This window comes from Haemorhous mexicanus, chromosome 1 (assembly GCF_027477595.1).
Source record: "Haemorhous mexicanus isolate bHaeMex1 chromosome 1, bHaeMex1.pri, whole genome shotgun sequence".
NCBI lineage: Eukaryota > Metazoa > Chordata > Aves > Passeriformes > Fringillidae > Haemorhous > Haemorhous mexicanus.
The window spans coordinates 138,640,064-138,655,275 of NC_082341.1; the positions used below are offsets into that span (position 1 = coordinate 138,640,064).

The 15,212-nt window shown below is 38.3% G+C and overlaps 1 protein-coding gene across 2 annotated transcripts in view; it reads right to left on the reverse strand.

Annotated features, from left to right (window-relative positions):
- Positions 1-760: 760 nt before the first annotated feature.
- Positions 761-15,212, reverse strand: part of DPYS (dihydropyrimidinase) — a 29,973-nt gene continuing 15,521 nt past the window's right edge. For both annotated transcript variants that reach the window (XM_059857698.1, XM_059857629.1), the window contains 4 exons: positions 13,585-13,727; positions 4,426-4,633; positions 2,800-2,905; positions 761-998 (listed from right to left, as the gene is read on the reverse strand). In XM_059857698.1, the coding sequence (XP_059713681.1) occupies positions 2,831-2,905; positions 4,426-4,633; positions 13,585-13,727 (426 nt within the window). In that variant the 3' untranslated portion in view covers positions 761-998; positions 2,800-2,830. The remainder of the gene's footprint in view (positions 999-2,799; positions 2,906-4,425; positions 4,634-13,584; positions 13,728-15,212) is intronic.

The window sequence follows — 15,212 nt, forward strand, 5'->3', positions numbered from 1 at the left end:
ATTTGTCTAGACATGGTAGCAGAACAATGCTTCTGAAAGTACTACAACCTCTGAAAATGAAAATCAGATAAATTGAGCAAAAGAGATTTTTTTTAAAATCACGTATCCTATCCTACAAAAAACAAAGTATTTCTTACATTGGGAAAAACTTAGTTTTCAGTTAGAAGGGTTTTTTTGGTATTAATGCATTATGGTTTTGCTCTGGGGATTTCACTTCATAAGCCTTCTGGTGATGGGTATGTGTCTCTCCATAAAGCCAGAACACAAACTATTACTGTAGGTGAGTTCTCAAGTATGGTTGGTATAGCTTTGCCATTTTCCCTTTTTTTCTCAACAAGGGAAATAGCTGAACCCACCAAAAAAAGCTTGGTGGTGCTGTTGGCAGGGACAAAATATATAAAGTCCTTTAAAGATAGTGACATGGAGATGGGGCAGCAGCTCCAAAATTGAGTGTTCTGAATCAGCATATTTCTGCACTGACCCCTTCCAGATAGGGAAAACAAAACAAAATTAAATTCAGCATCTGTTCTCAGAATTCTCTGCATTGCAAAGCACAACAGAGATCTTCCTAACATGTAAAATTAATGGATTAGGATTCATTTCCTGGGACTCAATGGAGCAGCAGTTTGAAAAATGTTCTTAAACACCATTGTTCATTGCTTTTACTTTGTTGGGTAGCTGATACTTTCTAAAGATAAACATTAAGAAATACCATCCCAAAACTTACATTACTTTAAGAATGCACAGAACTGTTGCCACATTATAATTGTAGGGTTTTTTTAATATTACTCCACTTTCTGAAAAGAATTTTCCAATTCTTACAGCAAAAGTATTTTCAAAGATAAAGTTCAATGACAATTTTATGCAGGAAACCAAGTATAGTGCTTATCGGTTACTGTTGTTTCATGTTGGCTCTTGAGAAGTTGATTGTGGATTGATTGCTGGACCCAGAAGGAGCTGCTGGTGGGGGCAGCAAGGTCATTTTCATTTGCTTTTATCTACAGAGAAGAAAAAGACAATACAATATCATTTTTCAAAAGAAAATCTCTTCTTTGCAATTTGTTACTCAGAGGTAATAATGGAGAAGGAGTGCTAGGAGCTAGAAAGAATGGTTATTGCTCCCTCACTCTACTGAAGTTTTAGCCTTTAGTCCTCTCTATTAGAAAAGCTTTTCCCTTAGGACAGAGAAAAACAAATAGGATACTGCACTCTGCTGCTGCTGCTGATGCCCTGGATGAGGCTCACTGTAAGGCAGCTTTAAAGAATGATGCCATGAAATGTGGAAAAGTTAATTTCATCCTCCTACCATGGCAGGTTTGTTCCTGTCCCATATTAATTAGCACTAAGAACTCATTTTATCTGAGGTACAAACTGGGGCTTTCTGTTCACCTGTTGGGAAATCATTTCTCAAACTAGCTGACCTCATTGTTGATACACATTTGCACCCAAAACTTCAGCTTGGATTTTGGCATGCTTCCCACCCCTCACTGTTCCCCCAGCCCATATTAATCAACTCCCCTGCTGTAGCAGACAGCATACACTGCAGCAGCAGCATGGCTCGACCGTGCTTGCTGAAGGACTTGCCTGGCTTTTACCTTCTCCTGAAGCATTTCCTCTGCTTGTTAAGCAGTTGGAGAGTAAGGTGCTGTCACCAGTCCTTGTTCCCAGCTGCCTCATCCCACTCAGATGCTGCACTGCACTGATCTTTGCTTGGTTCATCTAAGAGACACTTCAGCTCACCAAGGCAACAGAAAACTAACCCAGAAAAAAAAGCTAATTGGTTTCTGCTCACAGAAAGATCTGCCAAGCACCAGGGCATATGTGAGGACTGTCAGTAACCAGGTTACACACAGTGAACACTGCAGAGGAGGGAAGGGGAGATGCTGGGTGTTACTCCTGTTAGCAGGGATGAGCTCACGCTGATTCAAACACTGCTGGCACTGCCTGCAGCACCTTTATTAGTGGAATCACAGAATGGTGTGGGTTGGAAGGAAGCTTAAGGATCATCTAATTCCAGCCCCTCTGCCATGGACAGGGATGCCTTCCATTAAACCAGGCTGCTCAGATCCCCATCCAGCTTGGCCTTGAACACTTCCAGACATGGGGCATCCACAAATTCTCTGGATAACCAGTTCCTGTTCCTTACCAACTTCACAATAAAGAATTTCTTCCTAATATCTCATCTAAACCTACTCTCTCTTTCAGTGTAATGCCATTCTACCTTGTCCAACTACTCCATGTTCTTGTAAAAAAAATCCCACTCCAGCTCTCTCATAGGCTTCCTTTAGGTACTGAAAGGCTGCTCTAAGGTCTCCCTGGAGCCTTCTTTTTTTGTGAAGACAGCTTTTGTTTTTGCAAAACAAATCTGTCAGCTTAACCCAAACAGCACATTTGTTGGAGGGTTATTGTCTGTAACACAGGGACAATAACAAATTTAATTTTTAGCATCAAGCTGTTTGTAAATTTGCAAGTCAAATAGTCATGCTTCATTTTGTACTCTTGCTGATAACTGAACTCAGGTATTCTATGGGTCTTCCATACCTACATCTCAGTCTAGCAGCTAAACTTCATCAGTTTCTTTCAATTGAACTTTTTAAATAAGGTTCCAATCAAAATGAAGCTCTCCATGCCTGGGGTGCCAGACCTTTTTGTCAAATTTACAGATACCAAGACAACTCAGCTTCTGAGAGGGCTTATTCAGATAAGCCTGTCACCAGATAGACAGCCTGCTACCCTTTTGTTTTCTTGAAGTTTCAGAGAAGCATTAAATAGTTTTTATTAAGCAAAAGAGATGGTTACCTGCAGCAGCCAAAACTGGGGAATGAGCCTGTTATTTTTGTGTGACAGGTGTTCCTGAGACCGTGCCTGTATATGGTGCCCTCTTGACAGGAACAGGCTGACATACCTGCAATAAAATATTTTAAATCTTTCACTATTTTGTCTTCTCTTGCAATTGCTAATTGGACAAAATTGAAATAGAAGTCATATGATAATCTGTCTTTCTATGAAATGCATCCCAATACTTTCATCCAACCTCTCTGGAAAAGATCTCTTGCACTGGGATTAAGCTGTTCAGTTCTCAGCTTTCATCAGGAACTGGGTGGCTAAGTACGCTCAACGCCGTAGCAATCCAATTCCAAATTCATTTTTAAAAGAAACAACAACATGTTCCACCTCATTTTATGGATTCTTCTATTTGTTAGAGTATTCACATTTTCCAGTGATGTTTTTAATACATCAGGTAAGAGGTAAATAAATATCAATGAAACAAAGCAAATTCTGCCTGTGTCATTGCTCACTATTTCCAGTTGCTGGCTGCAGGAGGCTGAGCTGGTTGAAAAATCACTTCTGAAGAAATCCTGCAATTGATATTTGGGTTAAGGGAAAATTCTCTCTAGCTTTGATGGGAAATGGAAACCGCTATGTTCATGGAAGTCTTTCAGAATTGTGTAATTATCAAATTTCTTCTAGATTTCAGTTTAGTTTAGTTTTGATACTGTGTTGTATGTATGAGCATGCAGGCAGCACACTACAGGCTGTGAAATTGTGCTCTTCGGAGGAAAGCATCATTCAGCCACTTTCACATGCCCTTCTCAGTCCATCAAGACAACAGAAGAAAGAAATATATAGAATTATTTTGGGAGCATTTCACTAGATGTTAATTCACATGGATTCAGTTTTTAGATCCTGCAATGAATCCCACTGGTTCAGGTGGTGATTTTAAAATGTACTTAATCAGTGTGCTTTACTATTCACAGTACACTAAGGATGCAAAAGCATCATGGATGCTTGCACAGTAAACAGGCACTGAAAATCCAATCTTTATGTATTTGAAATATTTCTCTTTAAAAAATAGAAGAGAACAAAAGCTTAAACTGAGCTATCTTGCTTGGCCCAAAAGCTTAAACAGAGCTATCTTGCAGTGCCCTTTGCAGAGGTTCCATTTTAACACAGTCTTGCTGGAACACAGCAAAATGTTCAACTCTCTGCAGGGTTTAGCTCAAAATATCTGATCCATGAAAGAAATAGAAAATTTGTTATTTCTTCCTTGGTGCAATATTTATTCCTGCATATGAAATTTGGGCTCTCTGATTTTCAGTGAAATCAGTGATGAAATGTATCAGTTAGATTACCCAGAAGCAAAACTTTGTCCACTTTAATTGCAGGTAGGACATGTTTATTTTTCAAAGTACTGAGGCTTAGTTCACGAGCTGGACAGACTATTGTAAGAGCAGGAACTAGTCTATGATATTTTTCTGTAAGATAAAGAGCAATAAAATTCAAGTGCTTCGTTTCCTTTCCTCCCACCTTGGCACATTTTGATTAGTAAGGAAAATTACCATTGAATCCCCAAACTTCTTTTCCCAAGAGCTAGTTATCCTCATGTTGTACAGGGCATTACAGAGATTTATTAGTTTAATTAACCTGTTCCCGCTGTCTGACTCGTTTGTAGACATATGGAGGGAATGGTGGACGGGAGACATATTTGCCTTCTCCTGCTGTGACATTGAAAACTCCACCTTCATAAACCACTTTGCCTCTTGAAACTGTCACAACTGGAACTCCATGGCAGACCATTCCTTCAAATATATTGAAGTTATTTGCCTGGTGATGTGTCTTTGCAGATATTGTCCTGTGTTTGCAAAACAACACACAAAAATTACTACGATTCGTGCATTTGACTTCATTATAAAATGTTGATGAATTGATATAGGAAGAAAATTTAGCAACATTATTTAACTACAGCCCTGTACAGTACATCAGAGAGCAGCTGTAAAAATAGGATAGCGCAATAACATTTCATTGAACAGTAATTGCATTTCAAAAGAATGAAGAGGGAGTCAAAAGGACAGAACTCAGCAGCCTTTAAATGCAAAATTTTCCACTACAAAAGAGATTAGTGGAAAAAAAACCAGGTTGTAATGTTTTCTTTGGATAACATGATTTTATTTTGCCTTGTCAAGCAAATATCTATGCAAAATTTGATCAGAAAAAGCTCTGACCTTTTAGCTGGAATGACTTGCAATTTCAAGTTTGAAAAGCATGGCTGCAATGTTTCAAAGATTGGGTCTCACAAATAACACAAAGACAATTTCATTGGAAAGTCAGTAGATGGTAATGATTTTTGGCAATGCTCAGCGTGTGCTTGATTGATTCAATGACTGACAGCCCAAATATCTTAAGGCTGCTAAATAATAATGACATCACATTTCTACATACCTTTCCTCCAAGGGTGTTAAGCAAATTAGAACCTCAGACTTCAACAGTACTCATTTGAATGATTGTGTTATTGGGTTTTGTATATATAGACCTCATTCTATATGATTTCCATTTTTCCAGACAGTTTTTCCAACCCCAACTGGCTACTTTAAAGGCAGAGCCAATGCTAGAGCTGACAGTACTCTCAGGAAGTCCAGGCTGTACATCCCTCGTTGATTGTCCATTTTCCCTGCTAAGCTACTTACTATATACTGTAATAACAGTCTTGGAGTTTCAGTTAACTATTTTATTAACTTCCTGTATCCAAGCTACAGGTTGTATATATTATTTAGAGAGTTTATATTTATGTTGTCATTAACAACATTATAGTTAACTTTAAAGTTTCTGAAAAGAAGGAAGCTTCCTGCCTTTGGCTACTAATAGGGCTTTTTCCAGGATTGGTGCTCATGCAATCAAAAATCTATCATGCATATATTATAATGCATATAGGTACATTCATATTATTCCAGAGACTACATCTTTCTACAAAGGAATTATCAAAGTCAAAAGAAATATGAAATAATAATAGATTAAAATATTGATCCATTTGGAGAAGATTTTTTTTTTTTACTTTAGTCAATATCCTTATCAAAATGAGAAACACAAAAATCTGTATCTTTCTTGAAGTGTAGCCATTTTCAAAAATAATCATACTAAATATTCAAAATTATTACCTATGAAGAGCAAAAAGAATTGTTGGAGGGATACTTAGTTTCCTTTCATATCATTCTGTTGAACTAAGAGTAATTGGTTCTGCTAAGGGCTACATTTAAATCTTGGTGGTAACTGACATTTCAAAGGTTATATATATATGTAAATACCATCTATGACCAGTCTACCCACAGGAGTAAAACCTTTGCCTTATACAACACACCATGAACAGAAAACTTATGCATGCCTGTTCACCAATATCACCTTGTAGGTTCACGCTGGGAAAAATCAAACCTCTCTTGTTTTCACTGGTCCTATCAAATGCTGTCAGACAAATTTATCCATGGTTGTTATAATAGCCCTATTAGGAGTTTCTGAACATATTCCTCTAGCATATTGCATTACTCTTATGGGTCCAATTGCTAGAACAGTAAGTAAGAACAACTGTAATATAATAATCTTTAGCATTCCCTGAGTATATGTCCTATCTACCTCTACAATTGCACCAGGACATGAAAAGAAATATGGAGAGGGTGATTTGAGGAAATACAGAAAAATAAGCAAGATTCTTCATCAACATGTTTAAATGTGTGGTTAAATGTTTAAATGTGTGAGAACAGGATCACTAGAAATAACCATGTCTCAGAGTAAGTATGTCCTTCATTTAAAGATACAAAATGAATGGAAGTTAGCACATTTTAAAGTAATAGCCATTTGTACAGCTAAACTTTGCAATAGGACAAAACACATTTCCAGAGCTTGCCTCAGCATCAAATCTCAATAGAATTCATTTACAGCTCTTCTGTTGAAACAAGATGTTGATCACACGGCCCTTTCCGAAGGTGAAGTGTATTTTCCCTGATGGAAATCACCAAAATTTGCCTGTGATTTAACCCTACTGACATTATCAGTGTCAGTAAAAGTTTCAGGTAGCAAGCAAGCAACCAAATAGAACTAGATGGCATGTTTGGGTCTGAAGTTCACAATTCAGCAACCTTATGCAACAGACTGCTTAATTAGAAGTATCATCTTAGCAAAGTTCTGATGTTTATTCTCAGCTAACAGCAAAAACTGTTGTAACCCACTAATAATCCAAGAAATCAAGGCTGCCACCATGGTAGAGTACAAGCTAACAGCTGTCTCCAGCATCCAAAGTGATGCCTGATATAAGGGATTACTCAGCATGAAAAAAGATTCTAAGTCCAGGTTTCAAAATTTTGAATTGTATTTTTAAAAGAAGACTTGTAAAATTATCTAATTCTGGTTATAAATTGAAGTGGCTCTTGTTTCAAACAACACTTTCTCAAATGGGGGCTGAGATCAGAACAATTACTTCAACACTTAACATTCTCCTCTCCAAGGGGATACTCTAAAGACATCAGGTCCTATATTGTCCTTACTCACAGCAGTGTTTCCATGCAGTTCATTTCAGCTGCTTTTGATACACCTGCCTTGCAAAGGGGTTTGAAGCTATTAATATATAGATTGCCATCCCTCTAGTACCAAAGAGGAAGACAAGCTTCTGAAATTGTCTTTTTTTCACCATCCTACACCTATCCTACTAATTTAGAGTCAAAAAGTAATTTAGTCTAAGAACAGCTGACAGATTTGGTCTGTGTGAAGATACAGTGACAAGCAGTACTGTATTTATTTATGCTCTACACGAGAAAGGACTTTAAAGCCACTTCTAGAGTGTTGCAACTAAATAAAATACAGATTGCCTCTTGAAACTTGAAAAAGAGCAGCAGCTTAGACTAATGCAGCAACACATAGGGTGAAATTCAAGACTATACAGATAGTCAGCTCAAGTTATGACCTAAAACTTTGTTAAGGAGTTAGAGGGACCAGTTTTCATCTCAACAAACATGTCTATGCTTCAGTCAGAGATGGAAGCAGTAAATAGTGATTAAAGCTGGGCAGGAGTGGGACATGGATGAAGGGAAACCATTAGATGTTAGAGTGATCCTATACCTTTCCTAATGCATAGGACATGAAGCTACATCAGGTCTAGAACCAAAACTTTGACTATCACAAGGATTGTCCTTATAATTTTCAAGGTCACATAAGCAAGCAAAGGAAGAATTTAATTACATTCAATAGAAATGGCTGCATACCTCACCCAGATTTCTTTAAAAAGTTCAGAGACAGGAATATGAAGGAATGCTGTAGATGACAGCCCTCAGTCAAGAATAGCTTTTCAACATTTCAGTAAAGGGAGGGCACCTATTTTATAATCAATTAATTACCTAATTTAAAATGTAGTAATAAATTGAAAACAGCTGCTTTGTTGACAGGTGCCAAAGAAAACCAGTTTATGTAGGAGTGAGTATTTGAGCTGTAAGTAACTTCTCTCAATGCTTATAGTGCAATATCTCTGAGCTTTTCAGAGCTGGGGATAGGTGAGAAATGCCACTTTGCTGAGGACAGTATCAGCTTTTGTGAATTGCCTCTTCACGTTCAGATGCCTTTAAACTCTACATATTGTTAAACCGCTTTTCTAAATTCTAGAAAAAAATAAATCATTCACCTTTCCGTGTTTTCTGAGCAACCACTCATTAATAATGATAATTACGAGTTTTATACAAAAGAAAAGCAAAGAATAGGAAAAAGAAAATAGAGGAAATATAAGAAAGTCTTCAAATCTGTGTATAAAATGCTGGCTATAAGCCTATAATGTGGATTAAAAGCCTCATGGCCTACTTTATATTAAGGAATTGCAATAACTGCATATGCAAAAATATGCAGGCATCTATTTGTAAAGTACCTAGCCTCTTAAGAAATATCTTCAATAAACATTACTTTTGAGTAGTCATATGAATTGAGAAGATTTATAGATAAAAAAGAGATGCAAAAAGAGGCAGGAAGTTAATGGTTGGGGTCTTCAGATCAAAGTGACTTAACTGAAGAAATGGGATATTTATTTCATGCAATCATATCCCCTAATAAAATTAAATTCATCATTTTAAGGGGGTTGGACAATGACAACAAAATAATTTTTTTATTATGGTAAGTAGCTCATTTGTCAACAATATTATCCAGTCTGGTCCTACAATTGTTCCAAGCTGATACAGAATGGAAGTGAACGTTTGTGAAAAACTGTGGGCAGAAGAGAAGCAGTAATGAAAAAAATAGCTTGCAGAAAATAGCTTGCAGAAAAGCATACCCAAAAAAACCCCACAAATTAGTCTGTTCAACGACTAGAGAAGATCTTGAAGTGTTTACAAGGGAAAAAAAGTCAGAATTATGTAAAGGGAAAAAAAAAATTATTTAATTTTTTGGGTAACATTTCTGAGATTTGCTTCTCTGAAGAGACAAAGTGACATTTTGGAGACAGCAAGTTACTAGGGAAACAAACATCAAGCACTCTCAGAGAGGCTTATCTTGTTACAGGTCACAGAACCAGTGTCACTGAGGTTGGAAAGCATCTCTGGAGATCATCTATTTCAAGCCCTCTGGTCTGATCAGGGTCAGTTAAAGTAGGCTTCTAAGGGCCAGGTTAAATTGGGTTTTGAGTGCCTCCAAAGGGGGACATCAACAATCTCTATGGGCAACCTGTGTCAGTGTTTGATCACCACCACAGAAAAACAATATTATTGATCATGTTGAAATGGAATTTCCTATATTTTAATTTGTGCCTATTGTTTCCTTCTCCCCATTTTCTTAATTTGAGATAAGATGTCTTTGGCAGGATTCTGGTGAATTAGTGTACATTCATGCATGAACACTGCTTTCACTTGTGCAGAACATGGGGCTATTGAAAATGCCAGAACATACTTGTCCTATGCATAGATATTTGTACATCACATTATTTCATTTTGTCTCATTGTGATTAGATGCAGTCATCCATATATTCAGTATTCAAAATTATGCTCATTCATCAAAAGAGTAAGACAGTTACAGCATTATTTATTCTAATCTTCTGCTAACATCTTGGTTTCTTCCTCTCTTCTGTTACTAAAAATTACAGGCAGTTACTTGGCAGAGTGCTTAAACATTGTAAAGTCCCCACTTAAGCCTCTGAGGCTGCAGACTTGACTACAAATGAGACAGACAGACTACAGATTTTGGTTCTAACAAATGCAAAAGGTTTAGCCATGAACATATCTGCATGGAAGGAATGGCATTGAGGGAACATTTGCCAGGAGACAGGGGAACTCTGACATTTTGCTGATTCACATCCAGTCACTGTTTCCCTTAAAATGCAAAAATACTACAAACAAACTAGAAAATACATCAGGTAGATTACAGAGTGACCTGTCCCTTTCCTCCCTCCCATCCCCACTAAAGGCTTCCCACATCTCCTGCTGGTCAGAGCCCCACTCTGGCAGCTGCACTGGGGCTGCAGCCACCACTGCCCTGCTCTGGGCTTGAGCCCAGCTCCACCAGCACGTGTGGGGCACTCCAGCAAAGCCCTAAGAGGATGGTCCTACCTGCACAGCCAGCTCTGCCTTTGCAATCAGAAGTATCTCACTTCTCAGCTCTATTTCATGAGGGGAAAACCCTGGGGAGTGTGGCTTCCCGATTTGCATGTTGTTATAATGAAGTGGCTCGACTTAGAAAGTTAAACTCTATTTGAGACAGGTTTTTTATCCTTATGGGTGTTTGATCTTGCCTTTGGGACCTGATCCAGAGCTTACTTGCAAGGCTCCAACAGGCTACAGTGAATTAATTGAGCCCTAATATCTGCTGGGAGCTGGATGTCTCTCTACAAGATCTTTAGGACCTTCTGCCCCTACTTCACAAGGGATGCTCAGCTCTTTTCACTGCCTGAATTGGGCACTGCAGTGTTTAGATTCCTTGCTGAGCATTTCTGAACAAACCCTAGAGATTTTATACTCTTGCTTGCTTTCAAATAGCTAAAGGCATCAGCTATAGAGGACACTGACACTGACTTGCTGACAGGTGAAATTCCCTTTCCCTTACTTACTCTGCTTTCTCCTCCTAAAAAAGTCTTTACAGTTGCTTTTGTCTCACAGACTTGGGGCTTTTATATCATTTGTGTGCAGCCACAAAAGAAGTCAGTGAACAGTCTTGATCAAAGCACAGATTAAAATAAGATGGTACAGTCAGTACACATTTGCTGCCTACGTGCATTTTCCCGAGAAGTTTTCACAGAACAATCCTGTAGGCACAGACTGTACTTGGGATGCTGAGGGTGTTGAGGTCTGCAATATGATATTTGGTAGCACATGGCTTGCAGTAAACCAACAGATCCCTTTTGTATTTTTGTGGCCTTTAATGAATAGAATAAGTATAAGGAAGCTAATGAAAACACCTACTTTGGCAGGACTCACAATCCTTCTTTTGTAATGCAGTTTCTAACCAATTTGTACATTTAATGTTTCTTCCCAATAATGCTTGCTGCCATGCAGACCTGCTAAAACCAATATTCAGATGCTTTTAAACACAGTAGCAAATGTTATAATTGTTGATAAAGTGTTTTCTGCAGAAATTACCAGAAAATGCTACAGAAACAGGCCAGTCAATGAAGCTGTCACTTGAAAGCCTCAGCTAGAGCAGCAGAGTGCTGGAAGCAGAACGTTAAATTGCAATTGCTCCCAGTTTGCAGAGCCATCACGTTGAATTCCCCGGGGTTTTGTAACCTAGAAAGAGAAAATCCTTAGTGCTCAGATAGCACCCGACGTTATTGTGCAATCGTGTGGGTGGGGAAATGCCACTGATTTTGTGGGGATGCAAGTTTTTTGTATGAACGAGCTGCACTACCTTTCTAAATGACTCTAGAATCTTCTGTATAGACTTCCTCTGACAGACAGAGATAAGATCAATTCCTCACAGCAATACTTCAGCAATTGTCTGACTCATTAGGCTGGTATCAATCAGAATTTTAAGACTACAGCAAAACAACCTCAAGCCAGAACTGGAAAATTGCATTTCCCTCCTGCAAGACTCATGGCTGCAAACAAGAAAAAAAGTCATGCACAAAAGAAGAAGAACTTAGCAAGAAAGAGGAACAAGCCTATTGTGAAACTGAAAATCACTCCCCAGCACCAACAAAGCACAGGAGGCTGTGCCTTGTGTAACATCTTAAATGGCTGAAATCCATTAGCTAGATCCCTTTTTTAATGCTGGGCTGTTTATGCCCTCTTCAGGATTTGTAGTGAAATTAATAGACAAGTTCCAGTGAGATTTAGTTATACTGTCTTATGAGGTTCACAAAACTGTACCTGCAGGGAGACTGTTTCCAGCACACCCAAATGGATAAACAGTGGGAACAGTACCAGATCTGGGAGAAAAATACTGGCTGAACTTTAAATAAGCTTGCTCAATAAGAAAATACCGTTTAAATGTTAAAAAAATGCTTAAAGAAAAACTGCACCTTCACAGCCAAAGAGGGTGAAAAGGCAATTAGGGCACTCAGGAGAGAGTGAAGGGAAGCAGAAGAAATGTTTGAGAGGCAAAAAAAATTAAATAATTACAGGAGCTGACAAAGCACCTTGAGAACATTGTCAGAACTCTGCTATCCCTCTAGATGCATTTTTCCCCAGGCAGAGCAGAAGAGACTTCAGAAAACAATCCTTCAGGGTTTTTTTAAATCAGAGTTCATAGCTCCACTGTCCTGAAATAGCTCAGTACTGGTATCTCAAAATGTGCCTGCTCAACATGCCAGAAGGCATAATGCGCATGAAAATCTCCCTGACCCAGCACCGGGCAAGCCTCTATATTTATTTGGGTTGTTGACACTCCTGAAACTTCTTTTGCTGGTACTGTCAGTTTTTTTGTGGGACTTCTGAATAGCAACCTCCATACCCTCAAATATTGCATCTTAAACACAGAAGGCTTCACACTTTCACATGTTTTTGGTACTCATAAATATACTGAAATGAGTGAGAATTAGATATCAAAAATCAAAAAAACAGGACATTGGTCAAAAGACTTCTGTTTGTGTAAGGTAAATCTAGAATTGGGCAGAAGGTGTTGGAGCATGTTATCTATTTGGCTACCAAAATCAGACATGTCCAGTCACGTTTCAAAACAGGAATCAGCTGTAATTCACAGAACACTGTGTGAGCTCACTTCATGCCCTTTCCATGGTGTTCCATGGGATCAACTCAGGCAGGACGCTGTTTGTGCATCTGTCTGTGCAACAAGCTCTGTTCTAGCAGAATTACTGTGCACACAATCAGAAAACTCCTTAAATGAAAGCATAAGCATGAAAATATTGAGCTTCAGAAGTAGGTTTAATCTGCCTTTGGACATGCTTTAAGTAACTCTAAATTCAAAACCCAAGTTGGTAACGGGTCATGCTGCAGCAGGCTCTTCTCCCTGCCCTTTGCAGTGGAGGAATTCAAACATACTCCAGCACTAAAAAGAGTTGCTCTAAAATCCCAAAGGAGTTATTTTTACTCTAAGGATACCAAGCTCTGGTTGCATAATGTACAGACTTATTAATTTTTGCACTTGGTCAGCAATCAGAGAGAATGCTTTTTAATCCATCTAGAGATCAAAGATCTCTCATTACCTTCACTATTGAGGGAGAAAAAACCCTTTAATTAATTCACACGAGGTGCTATTTAAAACTACCATAACCTCAACATAACCTCAACTGAAGGCTTATTGTTGTACAAAGGCTTTGTGTTGCTCTTTTCCTGCAGAAAGGCTGGAAGGGATTGGGAGGGGGGGGGGGTAGGGGGGAGAACAACTTCCCATGCATACCTTGTGGCTTTAGGATCCCAAATTACAATGTCAGCATCAGAGCCCACAGCAATTCTGCCCTTCTTTGGGTAAAGGTTAAAGATTTTTGCTGCATTTGTGCTGGTAACAGCTACAAATCTGTTCTCATCCATTTTTCCACTGTGCTGCAAAAAAAGTACACAGAAGCAAACTCATTACTTTATTAAACATGGAATGAAAAAATGTTTTTGTTTCTCTGTTGAAAAACTTTTTCTGTTGAAAAATGTTTTTCTGTTGAAAAACTAGGATGAGTGACATCCATCATTCTTTTAAAAAGGTCATACTGAAGAATTTAGAAGTAAAAGTATTTAGAAAAAACTATTTGTCTCAGATGCCCATAATGCAATGTACTTTCACTAAATACAGTAACTTTATCTTATTTTATCCCACAGCAAAGAGAAAAAAAGACAACTTTAAACCAAACACTCTGTGGGTCCAGCCTCAAGTCAACTGAAATGAAATGTTTTAGCTGGCTTTAAATCTGTAGTCCTGCTCAGCAATTTCCTCAGGAAACGTAACATCTCTCAAGTATCTTGGTTTTGAAAATGGTGACACAGTGTCAAGGGGAGCCTAGAAGGTGATAAGGCAAGTGGAGGTACAATGTGTAATATAGGAAAACTGAATTGCAAATTTCTCTAGCAATGACACTGAGTATAGCAGAGATCAGCAAACTCTGCAATCAAGTAGAATAAAAACCAGATTGCTGATGTTTCAGCAAAATGGCAAATAACAATGGATATACATGTGCCTTGAGACTGTCCAATGCTGTGTAACTAATTTAATCCAGCTTCCATGACTGCTTTTTTTTTTTTTTGGAAAGCCACCTACACTGGCAGTAATATTGTGCACAGGTCAGTCTGGGAATCAGACTGTCATAAGAACATGTTTATGGTGGTCTATGAGCAGTCATCTGAGAAGAAAAGTATAATAAAAATGGTGAACACTGCTCTTCTAAGTAATGGTGTTAGGGAGGAGAGGGAAGTTATTCAAACAAACTCACAGAGCTGTGTAATATTTTACAAATGTAAAAAGGGGGGATATTATCAATTGAAGAACTTTTAAAAAATTATCTTGCTCAACAGGATGCACTGTTCAAAAGCAGCACTGATGAACACATTCAGGTCTCAGTTTTATATTAGCCACTAGCTAGATTTCTGTTTACACCATAAGAAATCCCACTAGAGCTGTGCCACAGGTGAGTATAGGCACAAGTGTGTGAGTTTTGTAGATACCAAGTGGAGCTGAATGCCAGCTGCAGATAAGCAAGAGATATCATGAACCACATTCTTACCAAGTGTGTGAGGTGGGCAATTATACTGTGACAAGTGAGTATACTTCACAGTGCATTATCAAAGTGACTTCACTACTGCAAGAGAACTACAGCTTCCAGAATGTAACAGCTTTGCTTTAGCCAGAGCAATCCTAACACCTAGTATGCATCAGACTCCTCAAGAGATTTCCTTCCCTCCCTCCTCATCAGACCTTTTCTGAGAAGCACTGACCCTTCTTGTGTTGGTATGAGAATCTGAAGTCAATGGGAGTTGAAGCTGCTCATTTCATCTTGTCACATTAGAGAAGCATTTATTAAAACATAAATTAGAAGTTGACAG